Source organism: Psittacula echo, assembly GCF_963264785.1.
Source record: "Psittacula echo genome assembly, chromosome: 12".
NCBI classification, from domain to species: domain Eukaryota; kingdom Metazoa; phylum Chordata; class Aves; order Psittaciformes; family Psittacidae; genus Psittacula; species Psittacula echo.
This window is the reverse complement of record NC_137747.1, coordinates 6,214,736-6,236,875: the sequence shown is the minus strand read 5'-3', so window position 1 is coordinate 6,236,875 and position 22,140 is coordinate 6,214,736. Positions and strand designations below refer to the sequence as shown.

The 22,140-nt window shown below is 42.8% G+C and overlaps 1 protein-coding gene across 7 annotated transcripts in view; it reads right to left on the bottom strand.

The window, feature by feature from the left end:
• NCOA6 (nuclear receptor coactivator 6) overlaps window positions 1-22,140 on the bottom strand; it is a 45,265-nt gene that overhangs the window by 8,256 nt on the left and 14,869 nt on the right. For 5 of the 7 annotated variants that reach the window (XM_080627560.1, XM_080627559.1, XM_080627556.1 and 2 more), the window contains 9 exons: window positions 21,520-21,675; window positions 20,107-20,229; window positions 18,799-18,927; window positions 17,257-18,072; window positions 14,282-14,428; window positions 12,239-13,358; window positions 6,079-6,200; window positions 2,186-5,176; window positions 640-708 (listed from right to left, as the gene is read on the bottom strand). In XM_080627560.1, coding sequence (XP_080483686.1) covers window positions 640-708; window positions 2,186-5,176; window positions 6,079-6,200; window positions 12,239-13,358; window positions 14,282-14,428; window positions 17,257-18,072; window positions 18,799-18,927; window positions 20,107-20,229; window positions 21,520-21,675 — 5,673 coding nt within the window. Of the gene's footprint in view, window positions 1-639; window positions 709-2,185; window positions 5,177-6,078; window positions 6,201-12,238; window positions 13,359-14,281; window positions 14,429-17,256; window positions 18,073-18,798; window positions 18,928-20,106; window positions 20,230-21,519; window positions 21,737-22,140 lie in introns of all 7 variants that reach the window. The other 2 variants (XM_080627561.1, XM_080627555.1) reach the window with 2 other exon arrangements.

The window sequence follows — 22,140 nt, the reverse complement described above, 5'->3', positions numbered from 1 at the left end:
TGTAGATTTCTCATCCTTTTACTGTCCCGTCTTTTTATTCTCTTCATATCCACCAGACCCTTTGTTGAGAGGGATTATCTATACCTAAACACAGCACCTCTTGTGAGAAACTGCCTTAGGGATTCATCACAATGTAAGGTATTAACTCACTGTTCATTTGTCATGGTGCCTATAACAACTCCATCTCACCCTTAAACACCCTCGAACCTCTGGGACACTGCTGCACAGAACTGTGGCTTTGCCTTTAGGATCAATTTAGTACCTAAAGTTTGCTAGAGTGTAGACAAGGAATACAGGTGTAACAAAAAGGGTAAGAAAATGGATGGCATCTGTCCCCTTCTGGTAAACACCCCTTACAATATGTATGGTTGAAACATCAGACTCTTCACTGTAAGTCTATATAGCACTACCTGGGAAAAACAGGTATCTTGGTAACAAAAGAAATACAGACCAAGCAACACAACGAAAAGAGTTTTCTTCCTACCTAAATTTGAACAGGGAGAATACCCAACAGCAAAAAACCCAACCCCCAAATTACCAAGCATGTTAGTGACCATTAAACACGCATTAAACTAAGTGTATTTTCAGTTACAAACAGTTTAGTTCACCTATATTCTGCTTTTCCAAAGTAAGATTTACCTGTTCTTTGAACAGTACTTTCTGACGTTGGAACTGAACTTTTTTTCTGTGTTAAAGGTTGAGAGGATGCTAGAACAAAAGTGGAGGGGAAAAAGCATTATTTTCAAAGGGAGTCACAAGCATCTTCTATTGTGCAATGGGGCTGCCTGTACAGAACACTGCATCTTCCAGCTTACTGCAAGGTTTTCATTTACAGATGCAATATTGTTCACCTATGCTCTATTCTGCATGCCCCCCCCCACCTCCCCAGGTTAAAAAGAAAACTTTGGCATAATTATCCCAAGTTTTCTCAAACTAGAAAAAGTGATGAAATTAAATACCATAAATCCCTTTTCTAATGGCAACAGTTTTTCACCAGACTGAGAAATTAAAGGAAGTCCTAGAAATTAAAGAGTTTAGTCTCTCTTAGATTAATGCGTATTTCAACAGAAGTTCTGGGGGAAAAAAAGCTTCTTTGTTAATGAACCAATGCCCTCACTCTTTCAATTGCAAGGGTGCAAAATATGCTCCAGAGGCTCCCTTGAAGTCCTTTGGCAACAAGATGACGTGGCTTAACATTTCTTAAGTTGCCAAGTTAAAACATAAGATGGAAAACCAGTCCTTGTCAGGCTACTGTTTTCTGGTCTACTCTTGTATGTGATAAGGAACTTAGAACATGAAGACATAAAGTTAAACACTCCTGTTTAAATGAAGAATATCCACTTCCATCTTTCTCCTAACAAATCAGAATTCCTTCTGTGAAGCTTAAAGGAAACGTTTCCGTTTTCTACCAGCACACGGCTATGACATAGATCTAACAGCCACAGGGAAGTCATGTTCAAGCTGTTGTTCTCAGTTGTGCTGACTTCGGTGGATTTTACTGTCCTGGGTTCAGCAGTAGCAGTCATTTTTTCTCCTTCTTAGTAGCTGGTGCGGTGCTGTGTTTTCAACTTTAGCCTGAGAACAACGCTGATAACACCGATGTTTTTAGTTGCTGCCAAGTAGTGCTTACTCTGATCAAGGACTTTTCAGTCTCATGCTCTGCCAAGGGAGGAGGGGAAGCTGGCAGGAAGCAGAGACAGGACACCTGACCCAAACTAGCCAAAGGGGTATTCCATACCACAACACGTCATGCCCAGTATATAAACTGGGGGGAGTCATCCGGAAGGCCCAGATTGCTGCTCGGGTCAGGCTGGCAATCGGTCGGCAGGTGGTGAGCAATTGTATTCTCTCCCCTTGTTATTTCCCTTATCATTATTATTATTATTGATAGTAGTTTTCTATGGTACCTTAGTTATTAGACTGTTTTATCTCAACCCGTGGGATTTACACTCTTTCCATTCTCCTCCCCATTCCTCCGGGAGCGAGGGAAGGAAGAAGGGGGAGGAGTGAGCAAGTGCTTCCGTGGTTCTGAGTTACTGGGTGGGCTTAAACCACAACACTCAGAAACAAGAAAGCAGTTTTCAGCCCTGGCTACGGGTCTAATTTTTATTATGTTCATGGAGAAAAGCACCTAGGAAGTTTACAGAAGCAACCCTACACTTACACAGGGCAGCACTCCACTTACCTGCATTCTGTAGCAGCTCCTGATGTGCTCCTGCTTTTTCCTCCACCACACCAGCCCCGGTATGCTCAGCCGGTGCAGCACCGTGGTTACTGCCATTAGTGCTTGGTGCTGCAGGTGCAAGGTCTGGGGCTGCAGGAGTGGTTACAACCGGTGGTACACTGGTAGGAGGAGTGCTTGTTGATGTGCTCGGAGACGTGGAGGCAGGAGCAGCAGCTGTGGTGCTGGCACCCGAACTGCCAGGCCCAGAAGTGCTCTGTTTTAGAAGACTGGGTGCTGGCGGTGTCACAGTTTTATTATCTAGTTCTGTTGGTGACTGCTCTGTTCCCAAACTGTTTGGGACCAATGTTTCTAATCCCTGACCTTCTGCTTCACCATCCAAAGCATATTGCTCTTCCCCTTTCTCAAGGGAGCCAGTGACTTTCTTGCAAGCTTTAGTCAACAAGAGTTGGCCAATCTTGTCTACTTTTCCCTTCCCCTTACTTGATGAAACAGGACTGCGTCTGTTCCCAGATCCCGGACTACTTGTCAAAAGAGGTGAAACAACAGGTCCTGACTGTGTTGCTGTAACAGAGCACTGGTCACTCGACCCACCACTTTGAGAAGAAGTCTCCTCTGGGCTGAAGTCTTTGCCTTGCTGAGCAGGGAGATTTGAGGGAGCACTGGAAGAAGTTGTAGCAGGAGAAGGTAGCTGAACAGGAGGTGCCAAGGGATTAAGCACCAGTGGCCTGCTGGTGGGAATGGTAGAAACAGGACTGCTGGATGATGTACTGGGAGGAGCGGGTGCAGAGGAGAACTTTATATTCTGTGGTATATGCAAAGGCCCAACAACAGCGACCGACTGAGGCATCAGACTAGAGTTAGAAGTCATGGGGGCTGCTGGAATCGTACTTGACTGAGAGCCCTTCATAACCTGAATTATTGATGATGAGTTTATAAACACAGGTGTAATAAACTGCGGCCGGGCATTCGACTGAACTGCTGACTGTCCCTCAGACACCATGACTTTGTTCCCTACATTGGGCATTGTGACAACAGTTGACACCAGTGCAGGCTGCAAGTGAGATGGCAATGATGCTGATGTATTAGCAGCAGACGTAATAGGGTTTGAAGTTACAAAAACTGTTATCTGGTTGGGAGGCAAAGGACCTGAAATAGAAGAAGAGCTGACAGGCCTCTGCATTACTGGAGGCACGCTCTGTGCAACGCTTGAGTTTATTTCTCCCAGTTCCTGGTGCCCTGGTGTTGAACAGGGCTCATTATTTTGAGGCAAGCTAAGTGAATTAGATGGCTCTTTGCTCGAGGATGAATCTTGCAGTGGAGGAATGACAGCTACCTTCTTTAGCTCCTCACTGGTGGTAACTATCGGTGCCATTTCAAGACCAGTCAGCCCAGGAGGCTTAATGGTTACGTTAGGAGCTCCAGAATTATCTAGAAGTTGACTTAAGGAAGTTGGTGCCTCCCTCATAGCTGGAGACACCATAGGTTTACTTTCCTCCATGACTGGAAGCTTACTGGAGTCCAAAGCTTGCCCATCTTTTTTTGGCTGTTCTTCTGGAACCAACATTTTCATTTCTGGAGTCGGGATGCCTTTTAGTTCAATACTGGGCTGGTCTTTGTTAACTTGGACACCTTGTACACTCTGACACTCGTTATCTTGAGGCACACTAAGGCTCTCTTTGTTGTCTTCAGGAACGGCTGTCACAGGAGGTACAGAAACTGCAGGATTCGGATTACTTAGCATGTTGTTGTTTTGGAAACTTGAAGTCACAGGTGTTGGCAAAGAAGAGGGACCAGCCATCATATTTCTTTGTAATTCCATGTTCTGCAAGAGAGATGGATTCTGCGGAGCTGTCAATGACAATTTAGCTGCTTTTGAATTCTGCCTCCCAGGGCTTGGGGTAGTTTTCCTACTGGATCCAGGACTGGATCTTCGACTATTGCTTGGACTTGCTCTCTTTGTTCCTCCAGTGTTGGTTTGTTTTCCTGAATTAATGACCACACTTTCCAATTTGTGTGACTGTGGAGAAGCAAAACTAGACTGATTGTTAATGGTGAGATTCGATGGGGCTTGTCCAATGGCCTTCAAAGTAGTGGGATTAAGACCCTGCTGATCAAATCCTCTATTGAGATTAGGTCTGGGAGGTAAAGGAATATTAATCTGGGGAGGGAACAGACCAGCTATAGAAGCATTAAGTCTCTCTGGAGACAAGCTGATTTCTGATGGTTCTGTGCTAGGTGGACGGTTATTAGGAGTCTGAGGATAGTATGGCCTTGGGCTTGCTCTGTTTGGGGTTTTAGGCCTTGCAGTTTGTGATGGGGTAGCAACATTTGGGAAATGGTGTGTAAGAGCACTAGACAGCGAATTTGACTGCTGCTGGGGACTTGTACCTTGGGCAGTCGAAAGTGGGGAGGGTCCAGTTTTGGGTCCTGTCATCATTAATTGGTTTTGTGAAACTACTAAATGAGATGTCAGGTTATTCTGAGCTGTTGATGCTGGGGGACCTTCAGCTCCACCTCCTTCTGGAAGGGAGGAAACTGATGAAACTTCTCCAAGGGGTGAGCTGGAAGGATTCTGGACATTATCTTGATAAACCATTTTTCTTGCATTATTTCCCAAAGGAGGATTGCCTGGCAAGGAAATTCTTTGTTTATCAGGAGATGGAGGCACTGACCCAGGACCCTGGAGGTTAACCATTACTGGCATGTTACCACCCTGCTGCATTGGCATTCGTTGAGCATCTGGATTCAGAGGCCCTCTAGGTGGGTGAACTCCTTGTGGTACAGGAAGCCTGACTGATTTGGGATCCTGCTGCATCATAAGCATCATCATCATCTGCTGCTGCTGCTGTGGTGTTTGTGGTGGTGCCTGAGTTTGCTGTGGTGGTGGCTGTGGCTGCTGCTGGGGCTGTGGTTGTGGCTGCTGCGCGTGTGGCATGAGCTGAGGTGGCATCTGCTGAAGTGGTCTTTGTTCCACTGGCTGAGATGGATAACCTAAGACAACAAGATGATGCATTCATTAAAACCAACCAAAGATCAGAGAAAGCATAATTTCTGTAACAAACAAGATCAGATAGGAAGTATAGCCAGGAGCCTGTTTGTCTTATGCGAGAGCCACATTAATGAAACAGGCTTTACAAATAAGGACAAGGACTTTACTGAATTCTCAGAAGTATTTCTACTTAGTGTATGAATGACTTGCATGACATGCAATTGGAGATCTCTTAGTGCATCATACCAGCTACTATTACTCCAGATTCATGCCAGCTGAAGTCTCTGCAATTGCCCATGGGCTTGCTTTCTCCTACAGCTGCAGATCTGGACTTTCACTAACACTCCTCAAAACAACCTTAAAGAGTTTGACAGGCACTGTGGGACATGGCCTGGCATACATGCGACAGGTCTGACATTTTCTACTGTACAAAGTAGAATCTGTCAGGTATTACTTGACTAAAAACAGTGCTAAGAACCACTCGTGCGGCTTATAACACAAATTCCTTTGCAGACTTTGGATTTAATTCTCCCTATGTGAAAAGCATAATTCCAACTGCAATCTGTACTTCCTAATTCTCAAAAATCAGCTTTTTGGTTAATATTTCTTAAAGCATCAGTCTGTGCTACAGCTAGAAATACAGATTTTTTATCAATTATACTATTGCTGAATAACTGCAGTATTCAGTATGATACCTACAGGACAATACATGAGACTGTGGACACCTCTTAATTTTGAGCTAATTCAAAGAAAACATTGTAACAATGGTACCAGTTAGTTACCAGGAGGGAAAAAAGCTTTGGGCTTGATTTTGTGATGACACAAAACAGAACTGTCACAAGGATGAGTTAAAAGCTCTCCTGTAGTTATTACATGCAAGTAATCCACAGAAAAATCCAGCTACCTGGTGGCCTACTTGCAAAATCCGGAAGCTTGGGGCCTGAGTTATCTAAACTCATTCCTTGATCTCCAGACATTGATGACTGATCGCTCTCCTCCAGGCCAGCTGGACGCGGTTCTGAAGAACTGAAAGAAAAATAACTGTAATGAAGATCCAGCCCCACGTCAGTGTTTGAGCTCTGCTGCCAGAACTCAAGGAATTAATCCCTTGCACTTTTCACAGACCTGCAAGTAGCTCACTGCAATGCACCACTGCCTCTGGTGTAAAAGGTCAGACCTGACCACAGAGCTCATGTCTGCTGATAGTCACTCCTGTGCCTTAAATATACTCGAAGAAGAAACAAGTTACCTGGTGCTCTGCTGATCTTAAAAACATTTTTTTCCCTTTGTTTCTATCCTGAATACGAGTTTTATAACTAAGAGAATGCCTATGGATATTCCAAATGATATAGAGTATATGCAAACCAAATTGAGTTCCCTCTAATATTGCTGTGACACCTGTATAGGTAAGTAAATATCATGGGTAGCAGCATAGAAATGTATTTCAATGGTAGCAACACTTCTTCCAGTATCGTACACAGAAGTGACAAGCTCAGGGTATGAGAGACCTCCATAAACATCACAGCAAAATGCACCGATGTATCGATGACGGACGTTATGTCACCCACAAGAGCACAAACCTTTGTGGGATACTGAGGCTCTGCAAGTTATCATAGAATCAAAGAACTGTTTGGGCTGCAAGGGACCTTAAAGCTCATCCAGCTCCAACCCCTGCCATGGGCAGGGACACCTTCCACTAGAGCAGCTTGCTCCAAGCCCCTGTGTCCAACCTGGCCTTGAACACTGCCAGGGATGGGGCAGCCACATCTTCTCTGGGCACCCTGTGCAGCGCCTCAGCACCCTCATAGGGAAGAGCTTCTGCTTAAGATCTTATTCCCCCTTGTGCTCTCACTAGACTCCTTTGTAAAAAGCCTCTCTCCAGATTTCTTTTAGCCCCTTTAGGCACTGGAGCTGCTCTAAGGTCTCCCCTTAAGAAGTCTTCTCCAGGCTGAACCAGCCCAGCTTTCTCAGTCTGGCTCCAGAGCAGAGCTGCTCCAGCCCTCGCAGCATCTTTCTCCTTTGGACTCACTCCAACAGGTCCATGTCCTTCTTATTCTGAGCACCCCCGACCTGGATGCAGGACTGCAGGAGTCTCGGAGCAAAGGGAGAGAATTCCTTCTCTCAACCTGGTCATCCTGCTGGTGATACATGCAGGATACAGTTGGCTTTCTGAGCTGCAAGCACACATTGCTGGCTCATATTCAAGCTTTTTATCCACCAGTGCCCCAAAGTCCTTCTCTAGGACTATACGATAAAAGCGTCAAGTTAAAATTAAAGACCTCAAAATTAGCTCACTGCCAGCAAAGAGGCAGAAACATGCAGAAATGGCAAGGACAGAGAAATTCTCAGGAAAATAAGAATCGCTGGTAAATAAAGGCAGAGAGATCTATCTTATTTAATGTTACTTGAGAGTAAGTGTCTCCGGCATCTGTACAACAGACATGGAGAGACACAGGCCTGTCCTAATGTCCTATTAGATACAAGCGTTCAAAAAGCAGCTCATGACTTGCAAGTCCCTGAACGTCCGTTGGTCAAAACTGGGGAGAACAATCCAAGAGAGAAGAAAGGTAAGATATGGGTCAAACACAGAACGCTCAAACAGTGCTGCTGAGCAGGTGAGTATTGCCAAGGAATGCATTAACCCTTTTGTTTAATCCAGCACACTGCCAGTCCTTGTGATGCAATTGTTTGCCTACAACAGTGAACCTGAACAGTGAAAATGCATACAGAAGCATTGTATTAGCAGCCCAAATGAACAAAAACTGTGGCACCAAAATCACCCAGAGGAGCTGCAGCCTTTGAGGTAGATGCCAGCAACGTGACCTTGAACAACTGCCTAAAATCGTGACTACAGTGTTAGGTTTGTGATTTTGCCATTTATGATTTCTTTGTAATGGTGGGAGACTGAAAATGCTACAATTAAAGATCAGACAGAAGCCGGTGCAGAGCAGCACAGCACAAACAGGTTTAACCTAGAAAACAACGGTGGTGCAAAATGAATTCTTAGAAAACAACTCCTGCCAGATGGGTCTGATCAGGCATGTACAGACTGTGCAAACACACCCGAGTGTTGTTTGCTAGCAAAGAGCAGCAGTTACTGTAGGAAAAACTGCTATTGTAATTGCTGGACAATTTAAACACCACTTGAAGGTCGAATGTTGCTGAAATTCACTGGGCATGTTCAGCAACCAGCAAAAACCCTCAGATTCTGAATACAAACAATAAGCAAGTTTGTGAGAGAGACAAATATTCTCTATTTGGTCTTCTTTCCTATTGCTCTGGACATAAAAAACCCAAACAACTGCACATCAGGTACAGAACATACTGTCACAAGTGAAGCTTTTGTTCCACCAGCTGCATCCTCAAGCACAACCTTCAGATACAAAAGCCCTTGTCAGAGTGGAAAGAGAACTCCAGAATGGAAGAAAACCTCAAAACAAACCAGCAAACCCCAAACAAAAAACCCACCAAAAAGCACTGCGGATGCTGAGATAAGGTGTGCAAAAATGGAAGTTAGAGTTCAGATGCGAGCAGAACCAGCCCAACAGACTTGGTGAAATGCCCTGCATCAGCTTTTGCGTTTATAGAAGGGCACTTGTAGTCTGATGCTACATGAGTTCCATTTCTGGGTGTACCGGGGACCGCCACCTCCAGATCTGTGGTTAAAGCTCTCTGTATCTGGTTGAGAACTCCCTGAGCTGTTCTGCAGCGCCAGCACCCCCTGCCCTGTGCCCATCACCCGGGATGCTGCAGACCCCAAAGCCTGCAGGAGCTTCACCAAATGTGTTCTTCCTGTTCTGCTGAACTCATGATGCCCATGGTCCCCGCACAGGGAAACACGGAACAACTGCTTGTTTGTGCAGGTATTTAACAGAATGAACTAACACGCTTTATCTACAAAAACATTCCGTCCAGCATCTTTTCCTCAGTTTATATCCTATTATCTACAATCTTCAGGTTCAGAAAACAGAGGCAATCGCTTTTGAACATCCTACTTAATGTCTTGGTTTTCATTCCAATGCTGAGTTGCTCAATTAAGCAAACTTAAAATTATTTTAGACTCAGCTGAATAAACTCCTTCAATAGCTCACTTATCCTATTTACATTCCACGATGGCTCAGTCTACAAACCATATTACTAATGGTACTTTTGTTACTGTATTATTACATCTCAGAAATTATTTCTAAGAAAGAAACAGGACCATTTTTAGTGTGTTTATCAAACATTTCCACACAAGGTTTGCTGCTCTGAATTCTAACATTTCTGAGGAAGAAGGGCAGGGAAGAAGCAGAGATGAAAGCATCCCCTTTGCTTCTGACGCAAAAGAAAGTGATCCAAAGCAGATTTAACAGAATCAGCAATGGCAAGAGAGGAAAATGCTGAGCTTGCCTAATGATGCTAGCACAGGCAGGAGCCAATGAGGCAGGGAGGTATTACAGCCAGCTTGCATTGAAGTTGCCCTCTTTTTGCTGGAGAATAATCTCAACAATATGCATAAGGATAGCTCCCTTCTCAGTGGTCCTGCAAGGGTAAAGTGACTAATATACAGCCTCATTAAGAAACAAAATGCTCATCACTATCAGGTCCCAACACAGCATTCTGCAGGTAGCAATGGCAAAGGAATGTTCACTGAAAATTTAAGTCCAGAGTGGTATTTCATTCAAGTACACTGAAATCTGATTAAAAGCCGTATTTAAGAGCTAAGAATTCTTTTGAGTTGTCATAGTTCAGTAGAAAAGTTGTAATTTAGGCTTCTTTTATTGTGAAAACTTTTTAACAAGCAAACAGTCTTGTGGGGCTTTGTAAGCTCAGAGGAGAGCTTTATATACCTGCTTATTGCCATTCCTTGGCCACAGGAAATGAAGCTGGGTGATGATCAGTAAGAACAATGAAACCAAAATCCTAACAAGGCTTTTCTTTAACAATTAAAGGATCTTCTTTTCACAAGAGTCCGACTTGTCCCTCCAAATCCTCTGTCATTTCCATGGCACACAGCTCACTACAGTAGTGGCTACTATTATTTTATTGGAACCTACTGAGAATTGAAGCATTTGATCTTTTACACATAGCACCAGACCTTTCCTCCCCGGAAATAAGAAGGCCTTTTTGTTTTCATCTTTGATTTGGGGAAAAAACAAAACCAAACAAGAAAAAACCACCAAAAAAACCCCCCTAAACCCCAAACTTTCCATGAAAGATGCAGATGACCAATAGTGACACAAGGTTTGCGTATTTTCCTGTGCTACAATGATCAGCAGTGCCTACTGGTACTATCCAAATTGCTGTTGGGTAGTAGCTATGCAACGTGAATGGTTTTGATACAAGGAAAAATACGACACTGCTTGTTTGAAAGACATCTGGATAGCTTTGACTGTCAAGTGAACAACAGACAGGAAAATAGCTGCTTGCTATTTATTTAGGATTCTGCAAGATCTAATGTATCAAAAGTAGGAAGATGCACTTCTACCGTTCTTTACAACTGGACCACAGAACGTTACCTTGTGCAATGTATTGGTAGAACCCACTCTTGCCAAATTACTTGCACTTAAAATTTCTGTAATGGCGAATGAAGACACCTTCTTGCCCTCAAACACCTCTCTTCCATGTAGCCACAGACTACCAAAGCTAGAAAGCTTAGTATGTTGTCACCTGTGGCCTTCCCCATGCAGCATTTCTGTACCTGTAAATGCACATAACAGCTCCTGCATTTTATTTTAGTACTAATTCAGCCAATTAACCATTGTCACAAACGATCTCTTGCTACAGATGATGCGAGTTGCTTCAGTCCACAACTAACAGGTCCACGAGAAATTTAATTCCATCTTCACGAAGGAATCTTGACATTGTGCAGAAAATGCAGGTTGGGGAAAACATTAAAATATTGAACAGTTGCTTAGTAATCAAATGCCATCCACTCCTTGCACCGAGCTGGACATCTGTTTCTGGGAAAGGTGGCATAAACTTCAGGTTAAGAACTTACAATGATTATTCAAAGGAATGTGACTGGTGGAACTTACAGCCACACCAGTAACTTAATGTGCCATTGCTACCTCATTTGTTTTTAACAATTTAACTTTGAAATTTGGACATTCCTGGGTTCTAATTTGCTGTGCAAAGCTTTTCCTTTTTTTTTTTCTAAAGCAAAGTGGAAACAATCCCCAGATGTTCCATCACGTGGATTTCAGTCAATGCCCCTGTGGCTCATCTCCAGCAGATGAGTAACTAGAGTTAGTAATGCAGAGTAATTAGATAGAGCAGATCTGCTTTACCATTTCAGCTGAATAATGGTAGAGCAGCAGCAGTCTACCACTCTGTGCTGGTATTAACAGACTCTCAACAGCAAAAAGCCATGTGATAGCTGGCAAATGGAGAGTATGCTGGCCAAAAAGGAACAAAGAGATTCAGCAATCTCGTTCTACTAAATGAGTACATTCATTCATTATCTCTCAATATTGCCCATTTGCCTCTTCCCTCTCAAGAGTTGTGGGGTTTTTTCCTTCCTAATCTCTCCTACACCAGGAAGATCAGCACTGCTGGGCTTTGTTATCCTCATATCCAGAAAGTACTGGATTCCTCCCTCTGAATTCTAGCTGCAGCTTCAACTAAGAGAGAAGTCCAGCTCAATTCCAGGCATAAAAATGTCAGGCTATAAATATAATTCAGCAAACAACCCCCCAAAAATCTCTACTGCACATATTATATGGAGGCTTCTAATTCTTCTGAAAGTACTTCCCAACCTTTGATCACGGCTGTCAGACTGCTTACAAAAGGCAGTCTCCTCTTCCAAGGAGGCACCATTCGCCACATCCTACGCTTCCTTTACCCAGTAAATGTAAGGAATGGTGCTTTTCTAACTGAGGAGGTTTGCATGGGTTTTTTAAGTCTTGAACGAGCTTTCCAGTGGCAACTTGCCAGTGGGTTAGCATTTAACTCTTGCAAGAAATTGCTAGAATATGAAATAATACAGGTCCTTTCTTACCCCGTATTTGCTGAAAAAAATATTGACAAGTTGCCTGTGGAGCTTCCCTATGCCCCTTAGAAAAACAATGTAATAATAAACCTACGTTGTTTGCTCTAGTTGTTGATTATTTTTCTTCTTCCTTGGAGGCTTCTTCTTCTTTGGCTTGTTGGCATTCTGATTATTTTGTTTGTTGTTCACGCCAAAGTGTCCTGCTGATATATCACTTTGCAGAAGGTTAACCAAGAGTGGACTTGTGAGTGTAACATCTTTATTGACAGGAAAAACAGGATTCTGCCCACAGGAAATCTGATTCCCATTTGGCGTTCCACTAAACCCCGTATTGAAAGGCAGCCCATGGCCAGAGAAATGACTCCCTGAAGTGTTGTTGTTTCCTTGCATTGCTTGCATATGAGAAGGCACCATGTTTGGCTGCTGCACAGGAACGTCAGGTAACATCTGGGTCAAGTTCACATCATTATTTGTTGTAGTAGCAGTATCCCCAAGTTGCTGAGATATATGAGGACCAGGTCCAGTGGGTCTTAACACCTGCCCTTGAATTCCCATAACCTGAGAAGGATTACCATTCACAGGGCCTTGCTGTGCCATCATCTGCCCAGTGAACTGCACCATGTTTCCTTGCATGTTTGGGGTTGGTCCTCTCATCAGTTGAGCTGGCCCCGTCATAACATTGGACTGGCTTTGAGTATTAAAAGGCTGTTTATTTCCTTGCATCTGAGTGGTCATCATCTGTTCCATCATTGAATTTTGCTGTAATAAGACCTGGCCCTGAGGTCCCATCATTTGATTGTGTGTAGACATCATCTGCTGTCCCTGTTGGGGAATCATCTGTTTGGGAGGGGTCATCCTCTGGGGAGAAGGACCAAGATTTTGGTTTTGTGGTGCCACCATCATTTGGCCTTGCGGCATGAGCTGAGTTCGAGAAAGTATCATCTGGTTTTGAGGGTTCATCGATCCCTGAGCCTGAATGTTTACCATCTGTCCTTGAGAGGATACAATTTGCTGGTGCATTCCCATAAGCTGAGACTGTGGTCCTTGCTGAGGCTGTCCCTGTATGTTTCCCATGTTAACTTGTGGCACCCCACTAGCACCCGCCTGCTGGTTGTTCATATTTCCATGAAGTCCCATTAGATTGGTCTGCATCATATTTGGTGGGCCATGTGCTGCTTGCATCTGGTTTTGAGGAGGTCCAGATCCTTGGGCACCTTAAGACAAAATAAATAATTGCCAGTAAGAAACTGTTTGGAGCACTACAACCACAACCCCAACATTGATTTCCTCCCTTTTCCAGAGAACTGGAATATCTGACATATTCGCAGCCTTCTGATGCAATGTTTGATGCGACAGATACATGTTAGTAGTTAAAACAGACCATCATACTTCTCATAGTAAACACTTAGACTGGTACTTCCCATGTACCCCACAGCAGAAGATGTAACAGACATTTAATCGGTTGTTATCTGTACGTAACTTTGACAATCTTGCATAATATCACCTAATACAACAGAGTAATTCCTAACCAAAATAAGCTGCAAACTTTGAGGTTGTTTTATAATGGGTTAAAAAATAAACACACATGAAGTTATTAATGAAATGACATTATCAGGGTATCCATAATCCAGACAAAAGACTAATAACTGAATTGTTACATGGATGCCTTTGCGAACTAAAGATTTCAAATGTACAGGACTGACTGTAAGCAGACTTCTAAAGGAACTAATAATCTTTTCAAAGCAGAACAAGATTATGTTGTTGTTCTGCTTCTAAGATAACAACACCCTCTTTTCCAGACAAGTTCCTTTTGTATTACATCTTTATCACCCTCATTGAATGGAAGCAGCACTTCCAATTGAATGGAAGTAGCACTCCACATTCCAGTGCTACTTCCATTCAATTTCTTAATCCTGGATCCTAGTACCACAGTCCTAATCAATAAGAGTTGGGTTGTTCGATAAATTTCAGCAGCCTCCTCCTTTTCTTCTCCTCATTTAGCAATCCAGAATGCGCCTGCAGCCCCAAGGAGCTAACTCCCTAACAGCAACAAGAGTTTAATGTCTTGGTATCTGTGTTAGACAAGTAAAGGTGCAATTTTCTATGTTAAGAACTGAGGAACCCAGTTCAGACCGACCTGTGTGCTGCACGTTTTGGCTGGTCTGCAGCTGCGGCGCGCCGCTGTTCACTGCTGGGGCTGGAGCTGTGGAAGGCACCTGACCTTGCAGGAAGTTCTGGTTGGCCTGGCCTGCAGGGAACCCTGGCGGGAGGCGCTTGGGCATTCCTGAACACAAAAGGTTTCTTATTAGTAAGTATGGAAAACGGGAAGAAAAAGAAGAGAAAATCTATAATTGGATTATGATGGAAGAATGCCTTTGAGCCTGTACTGTCATGATACAGGTTTAGGCAGAAAAGTGCGTTTTGCCAATATACAAAATCATTGAAGACATTTAAAGTTCTTATCTGTGCAATAATTCTGCCTAACAAGCTACTATGACTCAGTTCAGACTGTAATTTAAGCACAAAACTTACCCCACAGAGAAGGTAGAAAGTCTTCATATTTGACTTTTTAGAAACTAGAAATTAAAGGAAGAGTTTGCCATTTTCTTCTCTACTGCATCTCAGCTCTAATCAGGCCCTTAACTTACTGTGTGTATGCAAACACAAGTAACTGGTGTTTCTGTTACAGTGATGTGCTCCTCTCAACAACTCTCACCATAACAGATCAGGTACATGCTCCTTAGCAGTCCTCTGCACTGCTGCTGTGTGTACGCACCCTCACAGTGACTTCTCAACCCCAGAATGGGCTAAGCAACCTCATGAGACAGCAGCAGGTCCAGAGTCCACAGTGACTGTTCATTCAAGTAACCCTGCTATTCCTACTGGAAAAGGAAGTAATTCTGTCAGGCCCCTACTTGCCACAATGCCCTCACTTTGACATATCTAAATATCACCACTGCCCTGGGACAAAGAGCAAAACCTTCCCTCTGCATACCAACGTGAGGAGCAGCATAAATGGATTTAACAGAACCCACTTCTTTTGAATTCACTGTTGAATAGATGATGCCACAGACTTAGAAGCAACCCTGTCCTCCCTTATTTTTTCTGACTCATGATACACTGCCAGAATTTGACTTCGGTTCCTTCTACAGTTACAGTTACAGCTTTCTTGCACGCCTACTTGTATTGCTTGTGTTAATTAATCTGGTCTTAGGTTTGTCATTAATATTTCAAGATAATCAAGTTTACAAGTCAAACAACCAACACATACGCTTCTTGAAACATCACATCACTGGGCTCTAGTTTTAGTTCTGCTCAACTTTTAGGAAAGTTTTGTAAATAGGAATGCTTGAAATGAGAATAAAGAAGTGTTAACTTGGCCTGTTCCATGTCTAGTATAAACTTGGGTTTGCTAAATGAACTAAGCGAAATGGAAAGCATTTGAATGTATTCATTTACACCAAACCTTTAAAGGCAAGATGGCTTAAAACCTGAAAGCGCCATTAATTACATCTTGATTAACATATAAATTGCAGCAAGGAATGAGCATGCACAGAAGCCAGCCAAAAGCCTCAGCAAGTGGAAGCAACGCAGCTTTGCTGAAACCAGCAGAATCCTGTCTTTTTAGAGCATATGAGGATATAGCTCACAGCAGGATTACTGCCTTTAGCAATAAGATCCTACAGTGAGACCAAATGATGTACTTTGATGGCTTATTTGGGGTATCATTTTTAACTCAAAAAAAGTAGGGTTTTGTTTGTAATAGGTTTACTTAGAAAGGAAGGAGAATCCTGAGGTTATACTATCTGGAGGTCATGGCTATGCTACCTAGAGGAAATGATTCCTCATGGAGACATATGGCTGATGAGGTGTAGGGAATTGTGACTATAATAAATAATAAATAACTGTTTCCAGATGGAGACAAGATAAGATATACCAAGTATAGGGCACTGGCAGAGCCTAAAAACAGTCTGGAAGAGGAGAACCTTGAAACTGAGACAATCCATCTGAATTCAAATGAAATTCATGGTACAAACAGTGAAAACAAGCAGCTTGTCCAGATGAGCAGACCAAGAAACAGGTATTCCTTACAGCTTTTTGGATAGATTTCAGACATACAGTGTGAGAATACAAGACAGAAGAATATATATACATATATGTGTGTGTAGGTGGACAAAGAATATGGCTCATATTCTCATAGAAAGAAAATATTTCAGAGGCTTAAGTGAGAGCTTGTGTATGTGTATCTGAGAGCAGCCATCCAAGAGAAAGATGAACAAGAGCGAGCAGAGAAAAGTGATACAAGTCTGGCACAGAACTACAAAAAGCTAAAGGGGAAAAAACCACCAAGGACACAAAAGAGATCTTGGGACTGACAAAAATGAAATTCACTGTTAGAGAAGAATTCTAGGAGTGGTAAGGAAAAGATAAGAGTGTGGAGGTCCAAAGAGAAAACTAAAGACAACACAAACAAAGGGGATGTTAAAACATCCCTTGATCTCTTAATTTTAGAACAAGGAGTACAACAGCATGGCAATAATAGCTCTCTCCTCTTTTATATTGGAAGGAAGAGATGACAAAGACAGGGTCAAGAAGAAACATCCACAACTTAGAAAGGAAGATGCAAAATAATGCCTCACTTCTGTAGCAGAAAATGTAAATGGTGACAGAGGAAGCTGAAGAGAGAATCTTCACTTGTTCTTAATACGCTCTCGTTCTCAAAAATCTTCCTCCCCTCACCCTCCCCAATTAACAACCTCAAACCAAACCAAAAACCCCCACACCATCCCTGAATAGCCTGAACCGGCTTAAAAGCAATAGAAGAATTGTCTAGGTGATAACTGGCAGTCTTAACCAGCAACTGCATTCAGCAATTTCCTTCTGCTGTAGCCCAGAGTCTACATTCAGGTTATCATAGTGACACTGCCAGATAGAGACGGGTACCAGAAACGAGGTGATGCTAATATCACGTCACCCATAGCCACTGTACACTCAACCTATGCCTTTATTCTGTCCTTCAAAGGATCTTTTCAAAACTAACAGCAACATCAGTTCTAGTCATTTCATGTTTCTTTTCTTTTTAAAATAAAAGAAGGTCTCAGTACTTCTTACCTCCTAAACCAGGGTGTAAACCTTGTGGAGCTTGGTTTTGCTGCTGCATCACCATGAAGTTGGGGGGTACGTTCCCCTGTTGCACCATAGGATTACGACTAGGAGAACTGACAGGCTGCTGAAATCCCTGGGGAAGTGTGCTACTCTGGGGAGGCCTTGGTCCCATCTGCTGCTGTGGCTGGTTAACTGTTGGAGATGAGGCAGGAGATCCCTGCTGGAAGGAGGAGGGAGAGGATGCAGGAGACTTGTTGGTCAGGTGGGGTTGCTGCAGTGGCGTAGGAACCCGTGAGGGCCCTCCCTGAAGGCTTTTCATTTGAGGAGCAGTAAACTGGCCAGGATTGCTCATTTGGGGAAAGTTTGAGTGAGCCTGGGAAGCTTGCTGGCTTCCAAAAGGATATGGAGGTGGAGGATGAGTAGGAGTTTGTACTGTTGCTAGAGATGGTCTTGCTTGAAGTTGCTGCTGCATTTGTCCAGGCAACGGGGCCTTTTTCCAACCCTGGTTTACTGTCAATGTACCCAGTGCTCCCTGGGTTGGAGGAGGCTGAAGGGCTCCAGAAGGAAGCTGGTTCCAGCCAGGAGGAACTGGAACCTGTGCTGGTGAAGTAAATGAAGGTCGAATACCCTGCTGTGGCTGCTGATGTGGCTGGGGAGGACGTGTCTGCAACTGCGTCTGCTGCTGTAGCTGCTGAAAGTTGGCTGAGTTCATCTGCCTGTTTACAGGAACTGACTGCATTGAATGGAGCTGGGGAGCTAAAGATCCAGATGGATGATTTTGCTGCTGGATATTTAGCCCAGATAAGAGTGGGTCCATTGCATCTATTAAAATAGCAAAGAAAAGTAAAAAAAAAAATAACCTACTGTAGGCAAAAGCCTCCCGAAAATGCAAAAGAGTAAATGGTTTGCTTGCATTTGCTTACTCTGCATAAAAACTCATGCTCCAGCGTTCCAATTTTGCCAATAAACAGAACACGCAATGCTCTAAAAGCTTTCAACATGTTTGGGAATCCTGAGAAGCCAGGACTCATAAATCTATAACCTCTACAATAAAGCATGATAGCTCCACAGCACTTCTTACTACAGTCTAATGTAAGCCTTCTATATGCTTAGAGTCATATACTCACAGAATAGTTGGAAGGGACCCTTAAGGATCATAGAGCCCAACTCCCTGCTCCCTGCAGGATTACCTAAAACCGAACCATTTGCTTCCTCCTGGAGACATCCAACTCATTCACACAATCCTTCTCTTACCTTCATTTAAACATAAAGCTCAGTCACAACAGTTCTACTGTAAAAATATCACACTCAAAGCATTTGAACAACCCACCAAGCAAGCTGGGGACGGAACAGGCACCCAAACTGACACACTTTACCATATTAATGGGGACAGAGAGGGTTCCACAGAAAGAGTAATACTCAGAAAGGGCAGGGGAAATACTCTAGGACAATCCTGGAGTACTCCTACGAGCACACACTCATGCCTCTGTGCTGAAAATAAGAATTCAAGAACATTTTCAGGTCAGAACTGTAACTAAATTTTACCACCTGGCTGTGAGGAAGGCCGAGGTGTTCTTGGCTGCAGCTCAGTACTAGCACCACTTGCCACCATAGAGGAGGGCACATTTCCACCCTGGGACATCATGACAGCTGCTGCATTGCTCATTCTTATCAAACCTTAAGAGATAAAGATAAAAATTATAAAGTCTTGGATTTTTTGCACACAGAACATTTATAGGTTATTTTTGGAAGAAAAAAATTGTATTTGTTAATAAAACATTTCTTGTTTGTCCAAAATAACCTAAGGACACATAATCTCTGTCTGAAAGCTTAGATTCCTTGGTATAAAACAAACAAGGTCATGATGAAGCTTTTCCTTTGGCAAAAAACCTTTAAAAAGGTTATAGAAGGAAACACTACAGAGTCATGAATTATATGAGTCTGACTTGCCACTAAAGTCAGCAAGCGACAAGATTGTATTAAAGTTATACACATACTAAGGGGTTTGTATAATCTGATAGTAGAAAGTAACTGAGGTGGTGTAAGAGAGAAAATTCACCATGTTTCACTTCCCCAGGCTGCTACTTTACAGAATGGTTTATACTGTTGACCTGTTGGTTATATAGTTGTTATACTGTTTACATCCATACTGTTGACCTGCAGGCAGGACCCGAAGCTCATGATGGTTACAGTGAAGGGCAGCTGCTTTCAAAGTAAACCTTTCTTTAAATGTTTTACATTGCCTGTCAAGCACAACGATTTCACTACTGTTTAATCAGCCTTCTAGAGAGGCAAAATGTTCTTTTCGTTCCTCCTCATCAACAGCCACACAAAAACTTTATGAAAAAATAAAGGCAGACTAACAATGACTGTGTCCTCTCCTTCCCATAATTATAATGGATTTAATCTAAAATAGTTTATTATTGCACACTGAATAAAGGCTTATGTTTAATCTCATAACAGAAAACTGGGGTAATTTGTGCACATTTTGAAGTATCCTTGCCTGTGGTAAGAGGGTTGGAACCAGATGATCTTAAGGTCTCTTCCAACCCTAACCATTCTGATTCTATGAATTCACTTACTAGACTCTTCTGCTTTAACAGTCTTTATGTAAGAAAACCTCAAAACCAAACCCCAAACTGATCACCCTAATGCTTGTGGGACAAAATGCAGCCAACTATTTAGTTTACATAAAGCAGGACATGGTTTGACATTACAGAAAGAAGAACTCACATTCATTAAAATGCCAATTCATTCTGCAATCAATAGTTGCTATAACCAATGAAATTTTATGATTAGCTTGGTACCAAATTCCAAAGTGATAAAGCTAAACAAGTAGGAACCAAAGGGATTTACCTTGTCCTCCTTGCATGGGAAACCCCGTTTCCATTCGCACCGAGTTGCTTGCTCCCAGGGGCCCATTGATTCGGACATCCTGGCTTCTGTTCTGAGCTAAAGCTAAATTGATAGCACCTTCCCCTGAAAGTAATGCACAGTTTGGGTGAACTGAATGATACACAGAAAAGCAGAATACAGACAACAAAGTTTATCTGTAAGGCACACTTTAGAAGGATCATCACATTACACTTATCTTCTGGATTTCAAATGTAAGAGAAAGGAACACCATGAAAAGTATTAAATGCCCTTAGTTTCATCCTGAGTGTGCTATTGGATAGCTGTGTAGAATGGATATTTTAACTGTGAAATCCACTGAAAACTTGGTTTTGAGAAAGCTTCATATGAAACAATTAGGAGAAAATAAAATGAATTGGGCACATTTTGCTAGACCATTTTTCAGGGCGTTTCCTGATGCTCAGAGCATGTTCAACCATAATTTTTATTATTAATTTTATTCTTGAAAGAACTAAACTTGTATATGTGTATACACATGTATATGTACATAAATGGTTATGATCACAGCTATATCATATAGGAAATAGAATCATAGAATAGTTAGGGTTGGAAAGGACCTTAAGATCATCTAGTTCCAACCCCCCTGCCATGGGCAGGGACACCTCACACTAAACCATGCCACCCAAGGCTCTGTCCAATCTGGCCTTGAGCACCACCAGGGATGAAGCATTCACAACTGCCCTGCACAACTCATTCCAGTGCCTCACCACCCTCACAGTAAAGAACTTCTTCCTTATATCCAATCTAAACTTCCCCTGTTTCAGTTTGAACCCGTTACCCCTTGTCCTATCACTACAGTCCCTGATGAAGAGTCCCTCCCCAGCATCCTTGTAGGCTCCCTTCAGATACTGGAAGGCTGCTCTGAGGTCTCCATGCAGCCTCCTCTTCTCCAGGCTGAACAGCCCCAACTTTCTCAGCCTATCTTCATACAGGAGGTGCTCCACTCCCCTGATCATCCTCGTGGCCCTCCTCTGACTTGTTCCAAGAATTCCATGTCCTTCTTATGTTGAGGACACCAGAACGGCACACAATGCTCCAAGTGAGGTCTCACGAGAGCAGAGTAGAGGGGCAGGATCACCTCCTTTGATCTGCTGGTCACACTCCTTTTGATGCGGCCCAGGATACGGTTGGCTTTCTGGGCTACGAGCGCACACTGAAGCTGGCTCATGTTCAGTTTCTCATCGAATAAAAGAATTTGATCAAAGAATAAAAGCCTTAAGCTACCTTTCCACTGCAGCCACTCTCTAAATGACTAAATTAGAAGTTTTACAAGATTAACCAAGTACACAGAATCACTTCTTGAGTATATAGACATTTTAGCTTACTGCCTCTGCAAGCAGATGAGCTGTGAAATACCTTCAATTTGAACTGAGAGAATTCCCAGGTCGCGAAGCTGTTGGTTATTATTCTGAGCCAGAATCCGCAGCCGCTCGGCGGCTTCCCGGGGTATATTGAAGGTGACACGGACACTGTTCCAAGGCTCGATCTTCTGCAGTTTTAACTTGTTGGATTCTTGAAAGAAGAACGGTCAGAGTCAGGGCAAAGGCAGTTTTCAATGCATATGATGAAATAACTTCGGGAAAAAAAATCACAACTGAAAACATGGAAACAATTATTTGGCTTTGAAAATGAGGAGTGGTTAGTCTCAGGTACAGGAGATACCTCCAGCACAGGCAGACAGTGAGTGATGCTGCCAAACCACTTCAGGTATCTTCCAAAAATCAGCAATAGGAAAACTACCCAATTGATACCCAACAGCCAAAACAAGCACTTGATAACATCACTCAAAAACTGAAATGTTCTGTGGATAAACTACTTTGGAAAGATACAAAAATATCTAACAAAACTGATTTAGTTAATCTGTTAGTGATGTAGATGGATGTGTGACAGAAATGACTACAAGAATGAAATCCTCATTCTGGAAATACATGCTCTAAAAATGCTCGTGAAACCAGGATTTCATTAATTTCTACCACA